Source organism: Cebidichthys violaceus, unplaced genomic scaffold (genome assembly GCF_023349555.1).
Source record: "Cebidichthys violaceus isolate CVI_PGR_0920_01 unplaced genomic scaffold, fCebVio1.0.p SCAF_34, whole genome shotgun sequence".
In the NCBI taxonomy this organism is placed as follows: Eukaryota; Metazoa; Chordata; class Actinopteri; order Perciformes; family Stichaeidae; genus Cebidichthys; species Cebidichthys violaceus.
Window position 1 is genome coordinate 59,952 of NW_027176528.1, and position 27,883 is coordinate 87,834.

Genomic DNA, 27,883 nt, shown 5'->3' on the forward strand with positions numbered 1-27,883 from the left:
ATGAAACATTTTGTCCAAAGAGTGGTAGAAAGCCTCAGTGTTGGTGAGAACAAAGACCGTGTCTCTGTGGTCCAGTATAGCAGAGATCAACAGACACATTTCAGTTTGAACACCTACAAAGAAAAACAAAATGTTCTAGCTGCTGTCCAGCAGTTGAACCACAAAGGAGGCAGACCCCTCAACACTGGGGCAGCTCTTGACTATGTGAGGAAAAATGCTTTCGCTGAATCCTCTGGGAGTCGGCATCAAGACGGTGTCCCTCAGATATTGATTCTGCTGAATGGGGGAAGATCTCAAGATGATGTTGCAAGTGCCATTGTGACTCTAAAACAGGACAAAGTTGTTCCATTTTGTGTAGGAACAAGAAATGCAGACATACTTGAGCTTCAAATGATTGCACACAATCCTTCCTATGCTTTCTCTGTGCTTCGGTTTGATGATTTTGAGAGCATCCATCAACAACTTGTGTCATTTATAAAAAGGGTGCCTCGACAGCAGCCAAGAATAAAACCACACAATGTATTAGGTAAGACTATCTATCTATCTATCTATCTATCTATCTATCTATCTATCTATCTATCTATCTATCTTTTTTTTCATTATGGATACATTTATGTGTAACTAACTAAGCATTATCCTTGTGTCTGACAGTTTCTGCAGCTCAAACTGAATCCATTCAACACGATATTGTATTTTTACTGGATTCCTCGGACGAAATGCAAAATTATTTTAAGGCAATCCTTGGCTTTGTTGAGAGAATGGTGAACAAGTTCAATGTGGATGAGAACAAAGATCGTGTTTCAGTGCTGCAGTACAGCAGACAACCCTCTGTTGAATTTTTTCTGAACACGTACAAAACACAGCAGAAGGTTGCTGACAATGTGCGAATTCTGAGGCATAAAGGAGGCAGAACCCTCAATACTGGTGCAGCCCTTCAGTACGTCAAGGATAATGTTTTCACTGCCTCTTCTGGAAGTAGGCACCAACAGGGTGTCCCTCAGATTTTGGTTCTCTTAACTGGCGGACGGTCAAATGATGATGTCAGACATGCCGTGGAAAACTTGAGAGGAATTGGTGTGATGTTATATGTGGTGGGAACAAAGAATGCAGATACCCTTGAGATTCAGTCTATTTCACAGGAAGCCAGTCATGCTTTCTTTGCAGCAGAATCCAGTGAACTGTCCAACATTGAACAACATGTATTTTCTGCCATTAAGAAGGGTGTAACCACTTCTATCAAACCAGTAATATATGGTAAGACGAATGACTGTAATGAATTCATGTTATACGCCATGTGCACAACATAGACCTCAAGGCATTCATTCCAACTGAGGGTGAATGATGGACGGTAACAGACTAATGTCCTTTTGCTCACAATAACTATTGTTCTGTTTTGACAATGACGTCTGATAATGTTAAGCAAAGAGCTCTGCTGCCCTGTTGTAGTGGTAGGGCTGGGCAATAATTCAATCTGATAATATATCGTCAATTACATACTAACTCCAATTTCTCTGAAAATCGGATCAACATCAGTTAAATCAAGCTATTGTTGTATTCTGATCACTCACTTGAAATATAGCTGGAAATATTCATGTATTTTTTTCTATAATTTAACTTTTTTATTTTTTTTAATTAATAAGAACATACTCAGTACTTTTCATTTCTCAAGTATTTAATTCACATAGGTGAATAGAAAAATAGATTTTACCATGCAGTATTTCATATTGATTATTTATTCATTGAATTACCTGAAAACATACTATATTGTGATATGAAATTACACAAATTTATATGAAAATTTATTGTTATAGAAGATTTTGGCCATATCGCTAAGCCCTATCCAGTGGTGAGGATTGCGTCAACAAAAAAGCTCCCCTAAAATAGCAGTTAGTTGTGCACATGGGGTTATTAAACATTTGCAGGAATAAAACACTTTTCATCACAAATTTCATCAACAAACAATTTACTTAAATGCCTGTGTGATTGCAGATCCTAACAGAAGAGACGTGGTTTTTGTGCTTGATGGTTCTGATGATTCTCAGCGAAGATTCCCAGATATTAAAGATTTTGTGCAGAAGATAGTGGTGGACCTTAACGTTGATACAAACAAAGATCGCGTGGCTGTGGTCCAATACAGCAATACGGCAGAGATTGATTTTAACTTGGGACGTTACACAACAGAAGATGATGTTCTCAATGCAGTAAGAAACCTCAGTCACAAAGGGGGGAATCCTCACAACATTGGGGCAGCTCTCCAGTATGTGAGGGACCAGGTATTTACTTCTGACTCAGGAAGTAGACTCCTTGAAGGAGTTCCACAGATACTCATACTACTGAGTAGTGGAAGATCTGGAGATGACATAAGAACCCCTGTCAGGATGCTGAAAGAGACTGGTGTCATTTCAATTGCCATTGGAACACCTGATGCTGACACTCTAGAGCTGCAGACAATATCTCATGAACCCAATTATGTGATCTCTGTTACTGATTATGAGGAGCTTCCCACTGCTAAGAAGGATGTCTTGTCATTGTTAAGAGATGCTTCCCATCACATAGAGCAAACTGCTCCCTCAAAGGGTTTTGGTAAGATGTAATGTTTTAACCTTTTAGCTTAAGCATTTTTTTTCAGTTAAGAGAATGGGCTAAAATGGAATGAGGTGAATTCCATGACCATGATCATGGGGGAATGTCACTCTAGCTGCTTACCCGTTACCTGCAAAAATTCACATGGACTTTTTTCTACATCTTTGTCTTTGTTGCAGATACTAAGAAACATGATGTAGTATTTCTTATTGATGGATCATATGACTCACGAAACGGCTTCGAAGAGATACGAGGCTTTGTTAAAAAAATGGTAGCGAGTTTAAACATAGATGAGAACAGAGACCAAGTGGCTGTTGTTCAATACAACCGTGATTCCACAGTCAATTTCTACCTGAATTCCTATTCATCCAAGAACGATGTGCTCAATTCCATTGGAACAATAAGGCATAAGTCGGGGAGACCCCTCAACATTGGCAAAGCACTTGAGTTTGTCAGAGACAATGTCTTTGCTGCTTCAGTTGGAGGTAGAAATGCAGATTCAGTCCCACAATATCTGTATGTATTTAGTGGTGGGAGATCCGGGGATGATGTCAGAGGACCAGCACAGTCTCTCAAAGAAAATGGGATAAAGACTGTTACTATTGGAACACAGAATGCTGATACTTTGGAAATGCAAACCATCTCTTTCACGCCTAGACATTATTTTCATGTCACAAACTTTAACAATCTGCAAAGCATACATCCATCTGTGGAGGCCACATTGAGGGGTACTGAAGACACAACTGAATTTCCAACTGTTATTGGTAAGACGTAAAAAAACAAGTATCATTTTAGACATGTTTTCTACATGGAAGTTGTATGATTGTGTACCAGGTGTGTAAATCAGATGTTTCTGTCTACAGCAAAGATGTTGGTTTTGTAAACTGTTTGTTTGTATTAATTTCAGACACTGTTGGAAAAATAATACTCCAAAGTGCCGATGTTGTTTTTCTAATTGATGGATCTGATGACATGCGAGCAAGTGAAAGACAAATTTTGGATTTTGTCAAAGAGCTTGTCAAGCAAATGGAAATTGGGTCAAGCAAAGTACAAGTTGCATTGATTCAGTACAGCACAGAGCCCACTACTGATTTTCTCCTGAAAACGCACTCACTGAAAGACGATGTCTTGAGTCATTTGAGCAATGTAAAACTGAAAGGAGGATTCACTGTGAACACAGGCGTTGCCCTTGATTATGTGAGGAGCAATGTGTTCACTGCTTCCTCTGGAAGCCGAGCTCAACAGGGAGTTCCACAGATACTCATTCTCTTGAGTGGAAGAAAGTCAGAAGATGATGTTTTAGGTCCTGTGGACAAACTGAGAAATGTTGGAATTGTCCTTTTCAGTGTTGGAGTGAATGATGCAGAAAGGCTGGAGATGAAACAATTAGCCCACAGTCCTAAAGCAGAGTATTTTATCAAGGAGATTTCTGACTTTCCTCTTGTGAGCGAACGACTGCTCTCAGACATTGCATCTTACAAAGGTACTGTCAGCACTGGTGTAGGTGAGTGAAAATCTTACTTACTTATTGGTTACATCAACAGTAATCAGATTTCATTTGAATTGTTAACCAACACAAATTTGCATGATTGTGAACATTTCTAGGTCCAAGCTCCATTATGAATAGAGATATTGTCTTTGTAATTGATGGATCTGATCATGTCAGGAGCAGATTCCCTGCTATACGGAAATTTGTTGCAAAAATTGTTAACAGCTTTGACCTGAACCAAGGGAAAGATAAAATCGCTGTTGTACAGTACAGCAACAATACTGAACTCAATTTCAATCTAAACACTTACAATACAAAAGTTGATGTTCTTAAGCACATCACGAGCTTAAAACCAAAAGGTGGAACAACTCGGTATATTGGAGCAGCACTGCAATTTGTGAGGGATAATGTCTTTATTTCAAATGCTGGAGGACGACAACACGAAGGTGCCAAGCAGATACTTGTCATATTGGCTGGTGGAAGATCTAGAGATTCGCCACGTGGCCCAGCAAGTATGCTTAAGGCTGCAGGGGTTGACACATTTGCAATTGGATCTAATCTAGCTGAGATGCAAGTCGTGTCCTCTGACCCAAATTATGCTTACTCAGTCCCTGACTTTGTAAATCTTGCTCATATTCAACAAAGTTTGATTAGTCATCTTTCTCAAATGGGGGTTGAGGAGGAAATTAAAGCAGGTAAGAATTTGAATAAGTATTTAAATAAGTCACCTTCAGGTGTTAGCATATTAGGATTGTAATTAACATCATATACATTATGTGTATTTACTTTGTGCATGACACAGTACATACACGAGTGCACAGCTTTTTATAATACGTGTTCAATTTGCCATTCTTACCATAATCTCAGTGCACAAGTCCACTTTGGTTTGTATTCACCTATAAATCGACTACTTTTAATGGGTCAAAATAATAATTTCTAACTTTATTTCAATGTGATCTCTTCTCTACTCATCACATTTTGCCGCATGGGCAAAAGCCAAGCCTTTTGCGTAGTAACCTGAAACTGATGGTTTGCACGTGGTTAACATGAATAAACGTTTGGTGTTAACATTGTTACACATGGTTAACGTTGTCAAACTGTTGCAGTTAGGTTAAGGCAACAAAACCACTGAGTAAGGGTTAGAAAAAATATCATGGTTCAGCTTAAAATGAGTATGGTTGAAATGTAACATGAGATACAGATGCAACATCATGTGACTCAATAGCGTTGCATCACATGACATAGCTTCAGTAAAAACCTGTCAACTTTTGGTTTAAATCCTGATTAAAAGATTGTGTTTGTTTGACCAATGAACCACCCCGACTGCCTTTGCTTAGAAGACTTCTTTCACTAAATAAAAGTCCGTTTCTATGAGCATCTAATAAGAACGTCAAAGGGTTGAAATTGAAATTAGTTAAAAGCCTAGTGGCTCTCATACAGTAACTAAAAGGTACCGTGTGCATCTGTAATAAAGACACTAACACTGCCAGAGTGTAGGTATTTGATGCACTGCAAGTAAAACCAGGCTATATATTTAAAAACAAAAATTATGAAAAAAAAAAAAATGTACTCATCACTCTTTATCACTGAAAGACTTGAACTGTATCAAAGTGTATTTCACTAAGTTCAGGTCAGGCAGACAAAACAGTTGTGTAAGCATTAATAGAGTGAATGTTACAAAACTGGATATTAGCTTTCATCATCTGACTTTTGCATAGAAAATATTTGACACATTGATCTAAATATGTCTCAAATTATATTTTCCCCAGTGAAGAGACAGCCAAAAGGAAGGGATGTTGTGTTCTTGTTGGATGGATCTGATGGTACTAGAACTGGATTCCCAGCTATGCAAGACTTTGTCCAAAGAGTAGTAGAGAGACTCAGTGTGGATGATAACAAAGACCGTGTCTCAGTGGTTCAGTACAGCAGAGATCCAGCTGTCGAATTCTACCTGAACAGGTACACATCAAGAGGCGAGATCCTTGACACTGTCAGAGGTTTGAGGCACAAAGGTGGAAGACCCCTCAACACTGGAGCAGCTCTCCAGTACTTGAGGAATAATGTCTTCACGGCCTCTGCTGGAAGCAGGCGCCTGGAAGGAGTTCCACAAGTCCTGATATTGCTAAGTGATGGACGGTCATCTGACAGTGTTGATGCAGCAGCCTCTGCTCTCAAACAGCTGGGTGTCTTGACCTTTGCAATTGGAACCAAGAGGTCTGATAACAGAGAACTGCAGAAGATCTCCCACGATGACAATTCTGCACTCTCTGTGTCTGATTTTACTGACCTTCAACGTATCCAACAGCAACTTCAGTCCTCCTTGGAAGCTTTGGTTATTGACGTCACCCCAGAATCACCAACTGTACTTGGTATGTAAACAAGCATGGCCTCTTGCTGGCCTGAAAGGCTAACTGACTTGTTTCACCTACACTAAGGGAAATATATGAAGTGAAAAACCTGTTTATATCAATGTTAGTAAGCAGTATTTGAAAAGAGGTGGTGGTGTAGTTCCCTACTGTTTAGAATTAAAGTAGGAAGGTGTTTTCAAAAAAATAGTTCACCATTTATTCATTAGAACAGGAACGTAATATTGGCAAAAATGATTTATTTTCTGTCTTCCTGTCTTTTCTCAGTTGACACTGCAAAAAACGATATTGTATTCCTTCTGGATGGTTCTGATAGCACAAGGAATGGCTTCCCTGCTATGCGTGATTTTGTTGAGAAAGTGATAGAGAAACTCAATGTTGGAGAAAACAAAGTTCGTGTCTCTGTTGTCCAGTACAGCAGAGATGCAGAGGTCCACTTCTATCTGAATACATACACCACTAAAGAGGATATTGTTAAGTCTGTGAAACGGTTGAGACACAGAGGAGGCAGACCCCTCAACACTGGGGCCGCCCTCCAATACGTCACGGACAACGTCTTCACAAACCTCGCCGGGAGTAGGCGCCTGCAAGGTGTTCCACAGATATTGATCCTACTAAATGGTGGAAGGTCTTTTGACAATGTAGATACTCCAGCCTCTGTTCTCAAACAGCAGGGCATCATTGTCATTGGCATTGGAAAAAGGAGCTCTGACAGTGGAGAGCTGCGGAAAATATCTCATGACCCTAATTACACGCTATCAGTGTCTGAGCTGACTGACCTCCCCAGTGTCCAAGATAAGCTGTACTCTCTAATGAGTATGGTACTAGTGAGAGCCACGTCCATGACACCAACAGTAACAGGTAAGAACGTGACCGACCTTTACATTTCAACATCATGGTACGCTGCAAATTGAACACTAATCAATAGTTAAAGTGCAGCTGAGCAAGTGTCAATTTGAAAAAACAGTTATGCAAAAATGAATAGAACTAATTTATAAACCTTGAGGTTAGTTTTCACCATCTGACTTTTGTATGGGAAACTTTTGACACACAAAACTGAATATGTCTAATATTATATGTGCTCTAGTGGTGACACAGACACAGCCAACAGGAAGAGATGTTGTGTTCTTGTTGGATGGATCTGATGGAACTAGAACTGGATTCCCAGCTCTACGAGAGTTTTTGCAAAGAATAGTAGAAAAATTCAGTGTGGATGACAACAAAGACCGTGTCTCAGTGGTCCAGTACAGTAGAGATCCAGCTGTCCAGTTCTATTTAAACACATATTTGACAAACGCCGAGATCCTTGACAATGTCAGAGGTTTGAGGCACAAAGGCGGAAGACCCCTCAACACTGGAGCAGCTCTCCAGTACGTGAGGGATAATGTCTTCTCAGTCTCTGCTGGAAGCAGGCTCCTGGAAGGAGTTCCTCAGGTCCTAATATTGCTAAGTGGCGGAAGGTCTTCTGACAGTGTTGATGCACCAGCTTCTGCTCTCAAACATATGGGTGTCTTGACCTTTGCAATTGGAACCAAGAGGTCTGATAGGAGAGAACTGCAGAAGATATCCCACGATGACAATTCTGCACTCTCTGTCTCTGATTTTACTGACCTTCAAAGTATCCAACAGCAACTTCAGTCCTCCTTGGAGGCTTTGGTTATTGACTTTACCCCAGAATCACCAACTGTACTTGGTATGTTAACAAGCACGGCCTCTTGCAGGCCTGAAAGGCTACCTGCCTTGTTTCACTTACACTGAGTGAATCAAATGAAGTGAAATTCCTTTTAAGCTACATTTTTCTATTTGAAACAAGGTGGCGGTGTGCTTCCATACTTTCTTGAATTAACATAGGCAGTCTGAAGTGCTTTCTAAAAATGATCCACTCCTTCATGATTAGTACACAAGCACACTTTGAAAAAATGTTTTATTTTTTTTCTTCCTGTCTTTTCTCAGTTTACACAGCCAAAAACGATATTGTATTCCTTCTGGATGGTTCTGATAGCACAAGGAAAGGCTTCCCTGCAATGCGTGATTTTATTGAGAAAGTAATTATGAAACTAAATGTGGGAGAAAACAAAGACCGTGTGTCTGTCGTCCAGTACAGCAGAGATGCAGAGGTCCACTTCTATCTCAATACATACACCATAAAACAGGATATTGTTGATTTGGTCAGAGGGTTGAGACACAGAGGAGGCAGACCCCTCAACACTGGGGTCGCCCTCCAATATGTCAGCGACACTGTCTTTACACACCCTGCTGGTAGTAGGCGTGAGCAAGGTGTACCACAGATATTGATCCTGCTAAATGCTGGAAGGTCTTTTGACAATGTAGATACCCCCGCCTCTGTTCTCAGACAACAGGGCATCATTGTCATTGGAATTGGAACAAGAAGCTCTGACAATGAAGAGCTGCAGAAAATATCATATGACCCTAAATACACTCTATCGGTGTCTGATTTCACTGACCTCCCCAGTGTCCAGGAAAAGGTTTCTTCTCTAATCAGCACAGGGTTAGAGAGGGCCACGCCCATTACGCCAACAGTAACTGGTAAGAGAGGGACTGATTTCTACATTTCAAAATTGTTGTAGTATACAAATTGCACTATTATCAAGTGAATTACTCTAAGTTCAGGTCAGCTTGTGGCAATGTTGCAAAACAGTTGTGTCAGCATTAAAATAGTACATTTCTAAACATTGAAGTTACCTTTCAACATCTGACTTTTGCAAGAGAAATATTTGACACACCAACCTAAATATGTCTGAAATTCTATCTCCTCTAGTGGAGACACAGCCAACAGGAAGAGATGTTGTGTTCTTGTTGGATGGATCTGATGGAACTAGAACTGGATTCCCAGCTCTACGAGATTTTTTGCAAAGAGTAGTAGAAAAACTCAGTGTGGATGACAACAAAGACCGTGTCTCAGTGGTCCAGTACAGTAGAGATCCAGCTGTCCAGTTCTATTTAAATACATATGTGACAAAAGCCGAGATCCTTGACATTGTCAGAGGTTTGAAGCACAAAGGCGGAAGACCCCTCAACACTGGAGCAGCTCTCCAGTACGTGAGGGATAATGTCTTCTCAGTCTCTGCTGGAAGCAGGCTCCTGGAAGGAGTTCCTCAGGTCCTAATATTGCTAAGTGGCGGAAGGTCTTCTGACAGTGTTGATGCACCAGCTTCTGCTCTCAAACATATGGGTGTCTTGACCTTTGCAATTGGAACCAAGAGGTCTGATAGGAGAGAACTGCAGAAGATATCCCACGATGACAATTCTGCACTCTCTGTCTCTGATTTTACTGACCTTCAACGTATCCAACAGCAACTTCAGTCCTCCTTGGAGGCTTTAGTTATTGACGTCACCCCAGAATCACCAACTGTACTTGGTATGTTAACAAGCACGGCCTCTTGCAGGCCTGAAAGGCTACCTGCCTTGTTTCACTTACACTGAGTGAATCAAATGAAGTGAAATTCCTTTTAAGCTACATTTTTCTATTTGAAATTAGGTGGTGGTGTGCTTCTATACTTTCTTGAATTAAAATAGGCAGTCTGAAGTGCTTTCTTAAAATGATCCACTCCTTCATGATTAGTACACGAGCATACTTTGAAAAAGTGTTTTTTTTTTTTCTTCTTGTCTCTTCTCAGTTTACACAGCCAAAAACGATATTGTATTCCTTCTGGATGGTTCTGATAGCACAAGGAAAGGCTTCCCTGCAATGCGTGATTTTATTGAGAAAGTAATTATGAAACTAAATGTGGGAGAAAACAAAGACCGTGTGTCTGTCGTCCAGTACAGCAGAGATGCAGAGGTTCACTTCTATCTGAATACATACACCAAAAAACAGGATATTGTTGATTTGGTCAGAGGGTTGAGACACAGAGGAGGCAGACCCCTCAACACTGGGGCCGCCCTCCAATATGTCAGCGACACTGTCTTTACACACCCTGCTGGTAGTAGGCGTGAGCAAGGTGTACCACAGATATTGATCCTGCTAAATGCTGGAAGGTCTTTTGACAATGTAAATACCCCCGCCTCTGTTCTCAGACAACAGGGAATCAATGTCATTGGAATTGGAACAAGAAGCTCTGACAGTGAAGAGCTGCAGAAAATATCATATGACCCTAATTACACTCTATCGGTGTCTGATTTCACTGACCTCCCCAGTGTCCAGGAAAAGCTTTCCTCACTAATCAGCACAGGGTTAGAGAGGGCCACGCCCATTACGTCAACAGTAACTGGTAAGAGAGGGACTGAATTCTACATTTCAAAATCGTTGTAGTATGCAAATTGCACTATTATCAAGTGAATTTCTCTAAGTTCAGGTCAGCTTGTGGCAATGTTGCAAAACAGTTGTGTCAGCATTAAAATAGTACATTTCTAAACATTGAAGTTACCTTTCAACATCTGACTTTTGCAAGAGAAATATTTGACACACCAACCTAAATATGTCTGAAATTCTATCTCCTCTAGTGGAGACACAGCCAACAGGAAGAGATGTTGTGTTCTTGTTGGATGGATCTGATGGAACTAGAACTGGATTCCCAGCTCTACGAGATTTTTTGCAAAGAGTAGTAGAAAAACTCAGTGTGGATGACAACAAAGACCGTGTCTCAGTGGTCCAGTACAGTAGAGATCCAGCTGTCCAGTTCTATTTAAATACATATGTGACAAAAGCCGAGATCCTTGACATTGTCAGAGGTTTGAAGCACAAAGGCGGAAGACCCCTCAACACTGGAGCAGCTCTCCAGTACGTGAGGGATAATGTCTTCTCAGTCTCTGCTGGAAGCAGGCTCCTGGAAGGAGTTCCTCAGGTCCTAATATTGCTAAGTGGCGGAAGGTCTTCTGACAGTGTTGATGCACCAGCTTCTGCTCTCAAACATATGGGTGTCTTGACCTTTGCAATTGGAACCAAGAGGTCTGATAGGAGAGAACTGCAGAAGATATCCCACGATGACAATTCTGCACTCTCTGTCTCTGATTTTACTGACCTTCAACGTATCCAACAGCAACTTCAGTCCTCCTTGGAGGCTTTAGTTATTGACGTCACCCCAGAATCACCAACTGTACTTGGTATGTTAACAAGCACGGCCTCTTGCAGGCCTGAAAGGCTACCTGCCTTGTTTCACTTACACTGAGTGAATCAAATGAAGTGAAATTCCTTTTAAGCTACATTTTTCTATTTGAAATGAGGTGGTGGTGTGCTTCCATACTTTCTTGAATTAAAAAAGGCAGTCTGAAATGCTTTCTTAAAATGATCCACTCCTTCATGATTAGTACACGAGCATACTTTGAAAAAGTGTTTTTTTTTTTTCTTCCTGTCTCTTCTCAGTTTACACAGCCAAAAACGATATTGTATTCCTTCTGGATGGTTCTGATAGCACAAGGAAAGGCTTCCCTGCAATGCGTGATTTTATTGAGAAAGTAATTATGAAACTAAATGTGGGAGAAAACAAAGACCGTGTGTCTGTCGTCCAGTACAGCAGAGATGCAGAGGTTCACTTCTATCTCAATACATACACCAAAAAACAGGATATTGTTGATTTGGTCAGAGGGTTGAGACACAGAGGAGGCAGACCCCTCAACACTGGGGCCGCCCTCCAATATGTCAGCGACACTGTCTTTACACACCCTGCTGGTAGTAGGCGTGAGCAAGGTGTACCACAGATATTGATCCTGCTAAATGCTGGAAGGTCTTTTGACAATGTAAATACCCCCGCCTCTGTTCTCAGACAACAGGGAATCAATGTCATTGGAATTGGAACAAGAAGCTCTGACAGTGAAGAGCTGCAGAAAATATCATATGACCCTAAATACACTCTATCGGTGTCTGATTTCACTGACCTCCCCAGTGTCCAGGAAAAGCTTTCCTCACTAATCAGCACAGGGTTAGAGAGGGCCACGCCCATTACGTCAACAGTAACTGGTAAGAGAGGGACTGAATTCTACATTTCAAAATCGTTGTAGTATGCAAATTGCACTATTATCAAGTGAATTTCTCTAAGTTCAGGTCAGCTAGTGGCAATGTTGCAAAAAAGTTGTGCCAGCATTAAAATAGTACATTTCTAAACCTTGAGGTTACCTTTCAACATCTGACTTTTGCAAGAGAAATATTTGACAAACCAACCTAAATATGTCTGAAATTCTATCTCCTCTAGTGGAGACACAGCCAACAGGAAGAGATGTTGTGTTCTTGTTGGATGGATCTGATGGAACTAGAACTGGATTCCCAGCTCTACGAGATTTTTTGCAAAGAGTAGTAGAAAAACTCAGTGTGGATGACAACAAAGACCGTGTCTCAGTGGTCCAGTACAGTAGAGATCCAGCTGTCCAGTTCTATTTAAATACATATGTGACAAAAGCCGAGATCCTTGACATTGTCAGAGGTTTGAAGCACAAAGGCGGAAGACCCGTCAACACTGGAGCAGCTCTCCAGTACGTGAGGGATAATGTCTTCTCAGTCTCTGCTGGAAGCAGGCTCCTGGAAGGAGTTCCTCAGGTCCTAATATTGCTAAGTGGCGGAAGGTCTTCTGACAGTGTTGATGCACCAGCTTCTGCTCTCAAACATATGGGTGTCTTGACCTTTGCAATTGGAACCAAGAGGTCTGATAGGAGAGAACTGCAGAAGATATCCCACGATGACAATTCTGCACTCTCTGTCTCTGATTTTACTGACCTTCAACGTATCCAACAGCAACTTCAGTCCTCCTTGGAGGCTTTAGTTATTGACGTCACCCCAGAATCACCAACTGTACTTGGTATGTTAACAAGCACGGCCTCTTGCAGGCCTGAAAGGCTACCTGCCTTGTTTCACTTACACTGAGTGAATCAAATGAAGTGAAATTCCTTTTAAGCTACATTTTTCTATTTGAAATGAGGTGGTGGTGTGCTTCCATACTTTCTTGAATTAAAATAGGCAGTCTGAAATGCTTTCTTAAAATGATCCACTCCTTCATGATTAGTACACGAGCATACTTTGAAAAAGTGTTTTATTTTTTTCTTCCTGTCTCTTCTCAGTTTACACAGCCAAAAACGATATTGTATTCCTTCTGGATGGTTCTGATAGCACAAGGAAAGGCTTCTCTGCAATGCGTGATTTTATTGAGAAAGTAATTATGAAACTAAATGTGGGAGAAAACAAAGACCGTGTGTCTGTCGTCCAGTACAGCAGAGATGCAGAGGTCCACTTCTATCTGAATACATACACCAAAAAACAGGATATTGTTGATTTGGTCAGAGGGTTGAGACACAGAGGAGGCAGACCCCTCAACACTGGGGCCGCCCTCCAATATGTCAGCGACACTGTCTTTACACACCCTGCTGGTAGTAGGCGCCAGCAAGGTGTACCACAGATATTGATCCTGCTAAATGCTGGAAGGTCTTTTGACAATGTAGATACCCCCGCCTCTGTTCTCAGACAACAGGGCATCATTGTCATTGGAATTGGAACAAGAAGCTCTGACAGTGAAGAGCTGCAGAAAATATCATATGACCCTAATTACACTCTATCGGTGTCTGATTTCACTGACCTCCCCAGTGTCCAGGAAAAGGTTTCTTCTCTAATCAGCACAGGGTTAGAGAGGGCCACGCCCATTACGCCAACAGTAACTGGTAAGAGAGGGACTGATTTCTACATTTCAAAATTGTTGTAGTATGCAAATTGCACTATTATCAAGTGAATTACTCTAAGTTCAGGTCAGCTTGTGGAAATGTTGCAAAACAGTTGTGTCAGCATTAAAATAGTACATTTCTAAACATTGAAGTTACCTTTCAACATCTGACTTTTGCAAGAGAAATATTTGACACACCAACCTAAATATGTCTGAAATTCTATCTCCTCCAGTGGAGACACAGCCAACAGGAAGAGATGTTGTGTTCTTGTTGGATGGATCTGATGGAACTAGAACTGGATTCCCAGCTCTACGAGATTTTTTGCAAAGAGTAGTAGAAAAACTCAGTGTGGATGACAACAAAGACCGTGTCTCAGTGGTCCAGTACAGTAGAGATCCAGCTGTCCAGTTCTATTTAAACACATATGTGACAAAAGCCGAGATCCTTGACATTGTTAGAGGTTTGAAGCACAAAGGCGGAAGACCCCTCAACACTGGAGCAGCTCTCCAGTACGTGAGGGATAATGTCTTCTCAGTCTCTGCTGGAAGCAGGCTCCTGGAAGGAGTTCCTCAGGTCCTAATATTGCTAAGTGGCGGAAGGTCTTCTGACAGTGTTGATGCACCAGCTTCTGCTCTCAAACATATGGGTGTCTTGACCTTTGCAATTGGAACCAAGAGGTCTGATAGCAGAGAACTGCAGAAGATATCCCACGATGACAATTCTGCACTCTCTGTCTCTGATTTTACTGACCTTCAACGTATCCAACAGCAACTTCAGTCCTCCTTGGAGGCTTTAGTTATTGACGTCACCCCAGAATCACCAACTGTACTTGGTATGTTAACAAGCACGGCCTCTTGCAGGCCTGAGAGGCTACCTGCCTTGTTTCACTTACACTGAGTGAATCAAATGAAGTGAAATTCCTTTTAAGCTACATTTTTCTATTTGAAATGAGGTGGTGGTGTGCTTCCATACTTTCTTGAATTAAAATAGGCAGTGTTTAGTGCTTTCTAAAAATGATCCACTCCTTCATGATTAGTACACGAGCATACTTTGAAAAAGTGTTTTATTTTTTTTCTTCCTGTCTTTTCTCAGTTTACACAGCCAAAAACGATATTGTATTCCTTCTGGATGGTTCTGATAGCACAAGGAAAGGCTTCCCTGCAATGCGTGATTTTATTGAGAAAGTAATTATGAAACTAAATGTGGGAGAAAACAAAGACCGTGTGTCTGTCGTCCAGTACAGCAGAGATGCAGAGGTCCACTTCTATCTGAATACATACACCAAAAAACAGGATATTGTTGATTTGGTCAGAGGGTTGAGACACAGAGGAGGCAGACCCCTCAACACTGGGGCCGCCCTCCAATATGTCAGCAACACTGTCTTTACACACCCTGCTGGTAGTAGGCGTCAGCAAGGTGTACCACAGATATTGATCCTGCTAAATGCTGGAAGGTCTTTTGACAATGTAGATACCCCCGCCTCTGTTCTCAGACAACAGGGAATCAATGTCATTGGAATTGGAACAAGAAGCTCTGACAGTGAAGAGCTGCAGAAAATATCATATGACCCTAATTACACTCTATCGGTGTCTGATTTCACTGACCTCCCCAGTGTCCAGGAAAAGCTTTCCTCACTAATCAGCACAGGGTTAGAGAGGGCCACGCCCATTACGCCAACAGTAACTGGTAAGAGAGGGACTGATTTCTACATTTCAAAATTGTTGTAGTATGCAAATTGCACTATTATAAAGTGAATTTCTCTAAGTTCAGGTCAGCTAGTGGCAATGTTGCAAAAAAGTTGTGCCAGCATTAAAATAGTACATTTCTAAACCTTAAAGTTACCTTTCAACATCTGACTTTTGCAAGAGAAATATTTGACACACCAACCTAAATATGTCTGAAATTCTATCTCCTCTAGTGGAGACACAGCCAACAGGAAGAGATGTTGTGTTCTTGTTGGATGGATCTGATGGAACTAGAACTGGATTCCCAGCTCTACGAGATTTTTTGCAAAGAGTAATAGAAAAACTCAGTGTGGATGACAACAAAGACCGTGTCTCAGTGGTCCAGTACAGTAGAGATCCAGCTGTCCAGTTCTATTTAAACACATATGTGACAAAAGCCGAGATCCTTGACATTGTTAGAGGTTTGAAGCACAAAGGCGGAAGACCCCTCAACACTGGAGCAGCTCTCCAGTACGTGAGGGATAATGTCTTCTCAGTCTCTGCTGGAAGCAGGCTCCTGGAAGGAGTTCCTCAGGTCCTAATATTGCTAAGTGGCGGAAGGTCTTCTGACAGTGTTGATGCACCAGCTTCTGCTCTCAAACATATGGGTGTCTTGACCTTTGCAATTGGAACCAAGAGGTCTGATAGCAGAGAACTGCAGAAGATATCCCACGATGACAATTCTGCACTCTCTGTCTCTGATTTTACTGACCTTCAACGTATCCAACAGCAACTTCAGTCCTCCTTGGAGGCTTTAGTTATTGACGTCACCCCAGAATCACCAACTGTACTTGGTATGTTAACAAGCACGGCCTCTTGCAGGCCTGAGAGGCTACCTGCCTTGTTTCACTTACACTGAGTGAATCAAATGAAGTGAAATTCCTTTTAAGCTACATTTTTCTATTTGAAATGAGGTGGTGGTGTGCTTCCATACTTTCTTGAATTAAAATAGGCAGTCTGAAGTGCTTTCTAAAAATGATCCACTCCTTCATGATTAGTACACGAGCATACTTTGAAAAAGTGTTTTATTTTTTTTCTTCCTGTCTTTTCTCAGTTTACACAGCCAAAAACGATATTGTATTCCTTCTGGATGGTTCTGATAGCACAAGGAAAGGCTTCCCTGCAATGCGTGATTTTATTGAGAAAGTAATTATGAAACTAAATGTGGGAGAAAACAAAGACCGTGTGTCTGTCGTCCAGTACAGCAGAGATGCAGAGGTCCACTTCTATCTGAATACATACACCAAAAAACAGGATATTGTTGATTTGGTCAGAGGGTTGAGACACAGAGGAGGCAGACCCCTCAACACTGGGGTCGCCCTCCAATATGTCAGCAACACTGTCTTTACACACCCTGCTGGTAGTAGGCGTCAGCAAGGTGTACCACAGATATTGATCCTGCTAAATGCTGGAAGGTCTTTTGACAATGTAGATACCCCCGCCTCTGTTCTCAGACAACAGGGAATCAATGTCATTGGAATTGGAACAAGAAGCTCTGACAGTGAAGAGCTGCAGAAAATATCATATGACCCTAATTACACTCTATCGGTGTCTGATTTCACTGACCTCCCCAGTGTCCAGGAAAAGCTTTCCTCACTAATCAGCACAGGGTTAGAGAGGGCCACGCCCATTACGCCAACAGTAACTGGTAAGAGAGGGACTGATTTCTACATTTCAAAATTGTTGTAGTATGCAAATTGCACTATTATAAAGTGAATTTCTCTAAGTTCAGGTCAGCTAGTGGCAATGTTGCAAAAAAGTTGTGCCAGCATTAAAATAGTACATTTCTAAACCTTAAAGTTACCTTTCAACATCTGACTTTTGCAAGAGAAATATTTGACACACCAACCTAAATATGTCTGAAATTCTATCTCCTCTAGTGGAGACACAGCCAACAGGAAGAGATGTTGTGTTCTTGTTGGATGGATCTGATGGAACTAGAACTGGATTCCCAGCTCTACGAGATTTTTTGCAAAGAGTAATAGAAAAACTCAGTATGGATGACAACAAAGACCGTGTCTCAGTGGTCCAGTACAGTAGAGATCCAGCTGTCCAGTTCTATTTAAATACATATGTGACAAAAGCCGAGATCCTTGACATTGTCAGAGGTTTGAAGCACAAAGGCGGAAGACCCCTCAACACTGGAGCAGCTCTCCAGTACGTGAGGGATAATGTCTTCTCAGTCTCTGCTGGAAGCAGGCTCCTGGAAGGAGTTCCTCAGGTCCTAATATTGCTAAGTGGCGGAAGGTCTTCTGACAGTGTTGATGCACCAGCTTCTGCTCTCAAACATATGGGTGTCTTGACCTTTGCAATTGGAACCAAGAGGTCTGATAGGAGAGAACTGCAGAAGATATCCCACGATGACAATTCTGCACTCTCTGTCTCTGATTTTACTGACCTTCAACGTATCCAACAGCAACTTCAGTCCTCCTTGGAGGCTTTAGTTATTGACGTCACCCCAGAATCACCAACTGTACTTGGTATGTTAACAAGCACGGCCTCTTGCAGGCCTGAAAGGCTACCTGCCTTGTTTCACTTACACTGAGTGAATCAAATGAAGTGAAATTCCTTTTAAGCTACATTTTTCTATTTGAAATGAGGTGGTGGTGTGCTTCCATACTTTCTTGAATTAAAATAGGCAGTCTGAAGTGCTTTCTTAAAATGATCCACTCCTTCATGATTAGTACACGAGCATACTTTGAAAAAGTGTTTTATTTTTTTCTTCCTGTCTCTTCTCAGTTTACACAGCCAAAAACGATATTGTATTCCTTCTGGATGGTTCTGATAGCACAAGGAAAGGCTTCCCTGCAATGCGTGATTTTATTGAGAAAGTAATTATGAAACTAAATGTGGGAGAAAACAAAGACCGTGTGTCTGTCGTCCAGTACAGCAGAGATGCAGAGGTTCACTTCTATCTCAATACATACACCAAAAAACAGGATATTGTTGATTTGGTCAGAGGGTTGAGACACAGAGGAGGCAGACCCCTCAACACTGGGGCCGCCCTCCAATATGTCAGCGACACTGTCTTTACACACCCTGCTGGTAGTAGGCGTGAGCAAGGTGTACCACAGATATTGATCCTGCTAAATGCTGGAAGGTCTTTTGACAATGTAGATACACCCGCCTCTGCTCTCAGACAACAGGGAATCAATGTCATTGGAATTGGAACAAGAAGCTCTGACAGTGAAGAGCTGCAGAAAATATCATATGACCCTAATTACACTCTATCGGTGTCTGATTTCACTGACCTCCCCAGTGTCCAGGAAAAGCTTTCCTCACTAATCAGCACAGGGTTAGAGAGGGCCACGCCCATTACGCCAACAGTAACTGGTAAGAGAGGGACTGAATTCTACATTTCAAAATTGTTGTAGTATGCATATTGCACTATTATCAAGTCAATTTCTCTAAGTTCAGGTCAGCTAGTGGCAATGTTGCAAAAAAGTTGTGCCAGCATTAAAATAATACATTTCTAAACCTTGAAGTTACCTTTCAACATCTGACTTTTGCAAGAGAAATATTTGACACACCAACCTAAATATGTCTGAAATTCTATCTCCTCTAGTGGAGACACAGCCAACAGGAAGAGATGTTGTGTTCTTGTTGGATGGATCTGATGGAACTAGAACTGGATTCCCAGCTCTACGAGATTTTTTGCAAAGAGTAGTAGAAAAACTCAGTGTGGATGACAACAAAGACCGTGTCTCAGTGGTCCAGTACAGTAGAGATCCAGCTGTCCAGTTCTATTTAAACACATATGTGACAAAAGCCGAGATCCTTGACTTTGTCAGAGATTTGAAGCACAAAGGCGGAAGACCCCTCAACACTGGAGCAGCTCTCCAGTACGTGAGGGATAATGTCTTCTCAGTCTCTGCTGGAAGCAGGCGCCTGGAAGGAGTACCTCAGGTCCTAATATTGCTAAGTGGCGGAAGGTCTTCTGACAGTGTTGATGCACCAGCTTCTGCTCTCAAACATATGGGTGTCTTGACCTTTGCAATTGGAACCAAGAGGTCTGATAGGAGAGAACTGCAGAAGATATCCCACGATGACAATTCTGCACTCTCTGTCTCTGATTTTACTGACCTTCAACGTATCCAACAGCAACTTCAGTCCTCCTTGGAGGCTTTAGTTATTGACGTCACCCCAGAATCACCAACTGTACTTGGTATGTTAACAAGCACGGCCTCTTGCAGGCCTGAAAGGCTACCTGCCTTGTTTCACTTACACTGAGTGAATCAAATGAAGTGAAATTCCTTTTAAGCTACATTTTTCTATTTGAAATGAGGTGGCGGTGTGCTTCCATACTTTCTTGAATTAAAATAGGCAGTGTTTAGTGCTTTCTAAAAATGATCCACTCCTTCATGATTAGTACACGAGCATACTTTGAAAAAGTGTTTTATTTTTTTCTTCCTGTCTCTTCTCAGTTTACACAGCCAAAAACGATATTGTATTCCTTCTGGATGGTTCTGATAGCACAAGGAAAGGCTTCCCTGCAATGCGTGATTTTATTGAGAAAGTAATTATGAAACTAAATGTGGGAGAAAACAAAGACCGTGTGTCTGTCGTCCAGTACAGCAGAGATGCAGAGGTTCACTTCTATCTCAATACATACACCAAAAAACAGGATATTGTTGATTTGGTCAGAGGGTTGAGACACAGAGGAGGCAGACCCCTCAACACTGGGGCCGCCCTCCAATATGTCAGCGACACTGTCTTTACACACCCTGCTGGTAGTAGGCGTGAGCAAGGTGTACCACAGATATTGATCCTGCTAAATGCTGGAAGGTCTTTTGACAATGTAGATACACCCGCCTCTGTTCTCAGACAACAGGGAATCAATGTCATTGGAATTGGAACAAGAAGCTCTGACAGTGAAGAGCTGCAGAAAATATCATATGACCCTAATTACACTCTATCGGTGTCTGATTTCACTGACCTCCCCAGTGTCCAGGAAAAGCTTTCCTCACTAATCAGCACAGGGTTAGAGAGGGCCACGCCCATTACGCCAACAGTAACTGGTAAGAGAGGGACTGAATTCTACATTTCAAAATTGTTGTAGTATGCATATTGCACTATTATCAAGTCAATTTCTCTAAGTTCAGGTCAGCTAGTGGCAATGTTGCAAAAAAGTTGTGCCAGCATTAAAATAATACATTTCTAAACCTTGAAGTTACCTTTCAACATCTGACTTTTGCAAGAGAAATATTTGACACACCAACCTAAATATGTCTGAAATTCTATCTCCTCTAGTGGAGACACAGCCAACAGGAAGAGATGTTGTGTTCTTGTTGGATGGATCTGATGGAACTAGAACTGGATTCCCAGCTCTACGAGATGTTTTGCAAAGAGTAGTAGAAAAACTCAGTGTGGATGACAACAAAGACCGTGTCTCAGTGGTCCAGTACAGTAGAGATCCAGCTGTCCAGTTCTATTTAAACACATATGTGACAAAAGCCGAGATCCTTGACTTTGTCAGAGATTTGAAGCACAAAGGCGGAAGACCCCTCAACACTGGAGCAGCTCTCCAGTACGTGAGGGATAATGTCTTCTCAGTCTCTGCTGGAAGCAGGCGCCTGGAAGGAGTACCTCAGGTCCTAATATTGCTAAGTGGCGGAAGGTCTTCTGACAGTGTTGATGCACCAGCTTCTGCTCTCAAACATATGGGTGTCTTGACCTTTGCAATTGGAACCAAGAGGTCTGATAGGAGAGAACTGCAGAAGATATCCCACGATGACAATTCTGCACTCTCTGTCTCTGATTTTACTGACCTTCAACGTATCCAACAGCAACTTCAGTCCTCCTTGGAGGCTTTAGTTATTGACGTCACCCCAGAATCACCAACTGTACTTGGTATGTTAACAAGCACGGCCTCTTGCAGGCCTGAAAGGCTACCTGCCTTGTTTCACTTACACTGAGTGAATCAAATGAAGTGAAATTCCTTTTAAGCTACATTTTTCTATTTGAAATGAGGTGGCGGTGTGCTTCCATACTTTCTTGAATTAAAATAGGCAGTGTTTAGTGCTTTCTAAAAATGATCCACTCCTTCATGATTAGTACACGAGCATACTTTGAAAAAGTGTTTTATTTTTTTTCTTCCTGTCTTTTCTCAGTTTACACAGCCAAAAACGATATTGTATTCCTTCTGGATGGTTCTGATAGCACAAGGAAAGGCTTCCCTGCAATGCGTGATTTTATTGAGAAAGTAATTATGAAACTAAATGTGGGAGAAAACAAAGACCGTGTGTCTGTCGTCCAGTACAGCAGAGATGCAGAGGTCCACTTCTATCTCAATACATACACCATAAAACAGGATATTGTTGATTTGGTCAGAGGGTTGAGACACAGAGGAGGCAGACCCCTCAACACTGGGGCCGCCCTCCAATATGTCAGCGACACTGTCTTTACACACCCTGCTGGTAGTAGGCGTCAGCAAGGTGTACCACAGATATTGATCCTGCTAAATGCTGGAAGGTCTTTTGACAATGTAGATACACCCGCCTCTGTTCTCAGACAACAGGGAATCAATGTCATTGGAATTGGAACAAGAAGCTCTGACAGTGAAGAGCTGCAGAAAATATCATATGACCCTAATTACACTCTATCGGTGTCTGATTTCACTGACCTCCCCAGTGTCCAGGAAAAGCTTTCCTCACTAATCAGCACAGGGTTAGAGAGGGCCACGCCCATTACGCCAACAGTAACTGGTAAGAGAGGGACTGAATTCTACATTTCAAAATTGTTGTAGTATGCATATTGCACTATTATCAAGTCAATTTCTCTAAGTTCAGGTCAGCTAGTGGCAATGTTGCAAAAAAGTTGTGCCAGCATTAAAATAATACATTTCTAAACCTTGAAGTTACCTTTCAACATCTGACTTTTGCAAGAGAAATATTTGACACACCAACCTAAATATGTCTGAAATTCTATCTCCTCTAGTGGAGACACAGCCAACAGGAAGAGATGTTGTGTTCTTGTTGGATGGATCTGATGGAACTAGAACTGGATTCCCAGCTCTACGAGATTTTTTGCAAAGAGTAATAGAAAAACTCAGTATGGATGACAACAAAGACCGTGTCTCAGTGGTCCAGTACAGTAGAGATCCAGCTGTCCAGTTCTATTTAAATACATATGTGACAAAAGCCGAGATCCTTGACATTGTCAGAGGTTTGAAGCACAAAGGCGGAAGACCCCTCAACACTGGAGCAGCTCTCCAGTACGTGAGGGATAATGTCTTCTCAGTCTCTGCTGGAAGCAGGCTCCTGGAAGGAGTTCCTCAGGTCCTAATATTGCTAAGTGGCGGAAGGTCTTCTGACAGTGTTGATGCACCAGCTTCTGCTCTCAAACATATGGGTGTCTTGACCTTTGCAATTGGAACCAAGAGGTCTGATAGGAGAGAACTGCAGAAGATATCCCACGATGACAATTCTGCACTCTCTGTCTCTGATTTTACTGACCTTCAACGTATCCAACAGCAACTTCAGTCCTCCTTGGAGGCTTTAGTTATTGACGTCACCCCAGAATCACCAACTGTACTTGGTATGTTAACAAGCACGGCCTCTTGCAGGCCTGAAAGGCTACCTGCCTTGTTTCACTTACACTGAGTGAATCAAATGAAGTGAAATTCCTTTTAAGCTACATTTTTCTATTTGAAATGAGGTGGCGGTGTGCTTCCATACTTTCTTGAATTAAAATAGGCAGTGTTTAGTGCTTTCTAAAAATGATCCACTCCTTCATGATTAGTACACGAGCATACTTTGAAAAAGTGTTTTATTTTTTTTCTTCCTGTCTTTTCTCAGTTTACACAGCCAAAAACGATATTGTATTCCTTCTGGATGGTTCTGATAGCACAAGGAAAGGCTTCCCTGCAATGCGTGATTTTATTGAGAAAGTAATTATGAAACTAAATGTGGGAGAAAACAAAGACCGTGTGTCTGTCGTCCAGTACAGCAGAGATGCAGAGGTCCACTTCTATCTCAATACATACACCATAAAACAGGATATTGTTGATTTGGTCAGAGGGTTGAGACACAGAGGAGGCAGACCCCTCAACACTGGGGCCGCCCTCCAATATGTCAGCGACACTGTCTTTACACACCCTGCTGGTAGTAGGCGTGAGCAAGGTGTACCACAGATATTGATCCTGCTAAATGCTGGAAGGTCTTTTGACAATGTAGATACACCCGCCTCTGTTCTCAGACAACAGGGAATCAATGTCATTGGAATTGGAACAAGAAGCTCTGACAGTGAAGAGCTGCAGAAAATATCATATGACCCTAATTACACTCTATCGGTGTCTGATTTCACTGACCTCCCCAGTGTCCAGGAAAAGCTTTCCTCACTAATCAGCACAGGGTTAGAGAGGGCCACGCCCATTACGCCAACAGTAACTGGTAAGAGAGGGACTGAATTCTACATTTCAAAATTGTTGTAGTATGCATATTGCACTATTATCAAGTCAATTTCTCTAAGTTCAGGTCAGCTAGTGGCAATGTTGCAAAAAAGTTGTGCCAGCATTAAAATAATACATTTCTAAACCTTGAAGTTACCTTTCAACATCTGACTTTTGCAAGAGAAATATTTGACACACCAACCTAAATATGTCTGAAATTCTATCTCCTCTAGTGGAGACACAGCCAACAGGAAGAGATGTTGTGTTCTTGTTGGATGGATCTGATGGAACTAGAACTGGATTCCCAGCTCTACGAGATTTTTTGCAAAAAGTAATAGAAAAACTCAGTATGGATGACAACAAAGACCGTGTCTCAGTGGTCCAGTACAGTAGAGATCCAGCTGTCCAGTTCTATTTAAATACATATGTGACAAAAGCCGAGATCCTTGACATTGTCAGAGGTTTGAAGCACAAAGGCGGAAGACCCCTCAACACTGGAGCAGCTCTCCAGTACGTGAGGGATAATGTCTTCTCAGTCTCTGCTGGAAGCAGGCTCCTGGAAGGAGTTCCTCAGGTCCTAATATTGCTAAGTGGCGGAAGGTCTTCTGACAGTGTTGATGCACCAGCTTCTGCTCTCAAACATATGGGTGTCTTGACCTTTGCAATTGGAACCAAGAGGTCTGATAGGAGAGAACTGCAGAAGATATCCCACGATGACAATTCTGCACTCTCTGTCTCTGATTTTACTGACCTTCAACATATCCAACAGCAACTTCAGTCCTCCTTGGAGGCTTTAGTTATTGACGTCACCCCAGAATCACCAACTGTACTTGGTATGTTAACAAGCACGGCCTCTTGCAGGCCTGAAAGGCTACCTGCCTTGTTTCACTTACACTGAGTGAATCAAATGAAGTGAAATTCCTTTTAAGCTACATTTTTCTATTTGAAATGAGGTGGTGGTGTGCTTCCATACTTTCTTGAATTAAAATAGGCAGTCTGAAGTGCTTTCTAAAAATGATCCACTCCTTCATGATTAGTACACGAGCATACTTTGAAAAAGTGTTTTATTTTTTTTCTTCCTGTCTTTTCTCAGTTTACACAGCCAAAAACGATATTGTATTCCTTCTGGATGGTTCTGATAGCACAAGGAAAGGCTTCCCTGCAATGCGTGATTTTATTGAGAAAGTAATTATGAAACTAAATGTGGGAGAAAACAAAGACCGTGTGTCTGTCGTCCAGTACAGCAGAGATGCAGAGGTCCACTTCTATCTCAATACATACACCATAAAACAGGATATTGTTGATTTGGTCAGAGGGTTGAGACACAGAGGAGGCAGACCCCTCAACACTGGGGCCGCCCTCCAATATGTCAGCGACACTGTCTTTACACACCCTGCTGGTAGTAGGCGTCAGCAAGGTGTACCACAGATATTGATCCTGCTAAATGCTGGAAGGTCTTTTGACAATGTAGATACACCCGCCTCTGTTCTCAGACAACAGGGAATCAATGTCATTGGAATTGGAACAAGAAGCTCTGACAGTGAAGAGCTGCAGAAAATATCATATGACCCTAATTACACTCTATCGGTGTCTGATTTCACTGACCTCCCCAGTGTCCAGGAAAAGCTTTCCTCACTAATCAGCACAGGGTTAGAGAGGGCCACGCCCATTACGCCAACAGTAACTGGTAAGAGAGGGACTGAATTCTACATTTCAAAATTGTTGTAGTATGCATATTGCACTATTATCAAGTCAATTTCTCTAAGTTCAGGTCAGCTAGTGGCAATGTTGCAAAAAAGTTGTGCCAGCATTAAAATAATACATTTCTAAACCTTGAAGTTACCTTTCAACATCTGACTTTTGCAAGAGAAATATTTGACACACCAACCTAAATATGTCTGAAATTCTATCTCCTCTAGTGGAGACACAGCCAACAGGAAGAGATGTTGTGTTCTTGTTGGATGGATCTGATGGAACTAGAACTGGATTCCCAGCTCTACGAGATTTTTTGCAAAGAGTAATAGAAAAACTCAGTATGGATGACAACAAAGACCGTGTCTCAGTGGTCCAGTACAGTAGAGATCCAGCTGTCCAGTTCTATTTAAATACATATGTGACAAAAGCCGAGATCCTTGACATTGTCAGAGGTTTGAAGCACAAAGGCGGAAGACCCCTCAACACTGGAGCAGCTCTCCAGTACGTGAGGGATAATGTCTTCTCAGTCTCTGCTGGAAGCAGGCTCCTGGAAGGAGTTCCTCAGGTCCTAATATTGCTAAGTGGCGGAAGGTCTTCTGACAGTGTTGATGCACCAGCTTCTGCTCTCAAACATATGGGTGTCTTGACCTTTGCAATTGGAACCAAGAGGTCTGATAGGAGAGAACTGCAGAAGATATCCCACGATGACAATTCTGCACTCTCTGTCTCTGATTTTACTGACCTTCAACGTATCCAACAGCAACTTCAGTCCTCCTTGGAGGCTTTAGTTATTGACGTCACCCCAGAATCACCAACTGTACTTGGTATGTTAACAAGCACGGCCTCTTGCAGGCCTGAAAGGCTACCTGCCTTGTTTCACTTACACTGAGTGAATCAAATGAAGTGAAATTCCTTTTAAGCTACATTTTTCTATTTGAAATGAGGTGGCGGTGTGCTTCCATACTTTCTTGAATTAAAATAGGCAGTGTTTAGTGCTTTCTAAAAATGATCCACTCCTTCATGATTAGTACACGAGCATACTTTGAAAAAGTGTTTTATTTTTTTTCTTCCTGTCTTTTCTCAGTTTACACAGCCAAAAACGATATTGTATTCCTTCTGGATGGTTCTGATAGCACAAGGAAAGGCTTCCCTGCAATGCGTGATTTTATTGAGAAAGTAATTATGAAACTAAATGTGGGAGAAAACAAAGACCGTGTGTCTGTCGTCCAGTACAGCAGAGATGCAGAGGTCCACTTCTATCTCAATACATACACCATAAAACAGGATATTGTTGATTTGGTCAGAGGGTTGAGACACAGAGGAGGCAGACCCCTCAACACTGGGGCCGCCCTCCAATATGTCAGCGACACTGTCTTTACACACCCTGCTGGTAGTAGGCGTGAGCAAGGTGTACCACAGATATTGATCCTGCTAAATGCTGGAAGGTCTTTTGACAATGTAGATACACCCGCCTCTGTTCTCAGACAACAGGGAATCAATGTCATTGGAATTGGAACAAGAAGCTCTGACAGTGAAGAGCTGCAGAAAATATCATATGACCCTAATTACACTCTATCGGTGTCTGATTTCACTGACCTCCCCAGTGTCCAGGAAAAGCTTTCCTCACTAATCAGCACAGGGTTAGAGAGGGCCACGCCCATTACGCCAACAGTAACTGGTAAGAGAGGGACTGAATTCTACATTTCAAAATTGTTGTAGTATGCATATTGCACTATTATCAAGTCAATTTCTCTAAGTTCAGGTCAGCTAGTGGCAATGTTGCAAAAAAGTTGTGCCAGCATTAAAATAATACATTTCTAAACCTTGAAGTTACCTTTCAACATCTGACTTTTGCAAGAGAAATATTTGACACACCAACCTAAATATGTCTGAAATTCTATCTCCTCTAGTGGAGACACAGCCAACAGGAAGAGATGTTGTGTTCTTGTTGGATGGATCTGATGGAACTAGAACTGGATTCCCAGCTCTACGAGATTTTTTGCAAAGAGTAATAGAAAAACTCAGTATGGATGAC

The 27,883-nt window shown here is 41.8% G+C and overlaps 2 protein-coding genes and 1 pseudogene across 3 annotated transcripts in view; all 3 read left to right on the forward strand.

Moving 5' to 3' along the window:
* On the forward strand, window positions 1-5,187 carry LOC137883671 (collagen alpha-3(VI) chain-like; annotated as a pseudogene).
* Window positions 1-27,883, forward strand: part of LOC137883632 (collagen alpha-3(VI) chain-like) — a 161,451-nt gene that overhangs the window by 18,993 nt on the left and 114,575 nt on the right. The gene's annotated exons all lie outside the window — the stretch shown is intronic.
* Window positions 4,644-27,860, forward strand: col6a3 (collagen, type VI, alpha 3). Its single transcript, XM_068725159.1, has 23 exons — window positions 4,644-6,441; window positions 6,706-7,299; window positions 7,526-8,131; window positions 8,392-8,985; window positions 9,218-9,817; window positions 10,903-11,502; window positions 11,762-12,355; window positions 12,588-13,187; window positions 13,447-14,040; window positions 14,273-14,872; window positions 15,133-15,726; window positions 15,959-16,582; window positions 16,828-17,412; window positions 20,189-20,782; window positions 21,015-21,614; window positions 21,875-22,468; window positions 22,701-23,300; window positions 23,561-24,154; window positions 24,387-24,986; window positions 25,247-25,840; window positions 26,073-26,696; window positions 26,942-27,519; window positions 27,759-27,860. The coding sequence occupies exons 1-23, from the start codon at window positions 5,817-5,819 to the stop codon at window positions 27,858-27,860; spliced, it is 13,290 nt and encodes a 4,429-aa protein (XP_068581260.1). The 5' UTR covers window positions 4,644-5,816.

Coding starts and splice junctions, on each gene's coding strand:
- col6a3 (XM_068725159.1), top strand. CDS start 5,817: ATGTCTCAAATTATATTTTCCCCAGTGAAGAGACAGCCAAAAGGAAGG. Junction 8,132..8,391: donor AGAATCACCAACTGTACTTG/GTATGTTAACAA, acceptor GTCTTTTCTCAG/TTTACACAGCCAAAAACGAT. Junction 26,697..26,941: donor GTTAACAAGCACGGCCTCTT/GCAGGCCTGAAA, acceptor CAGTTTACACAG/CCAAAAACGATATTGTATTC.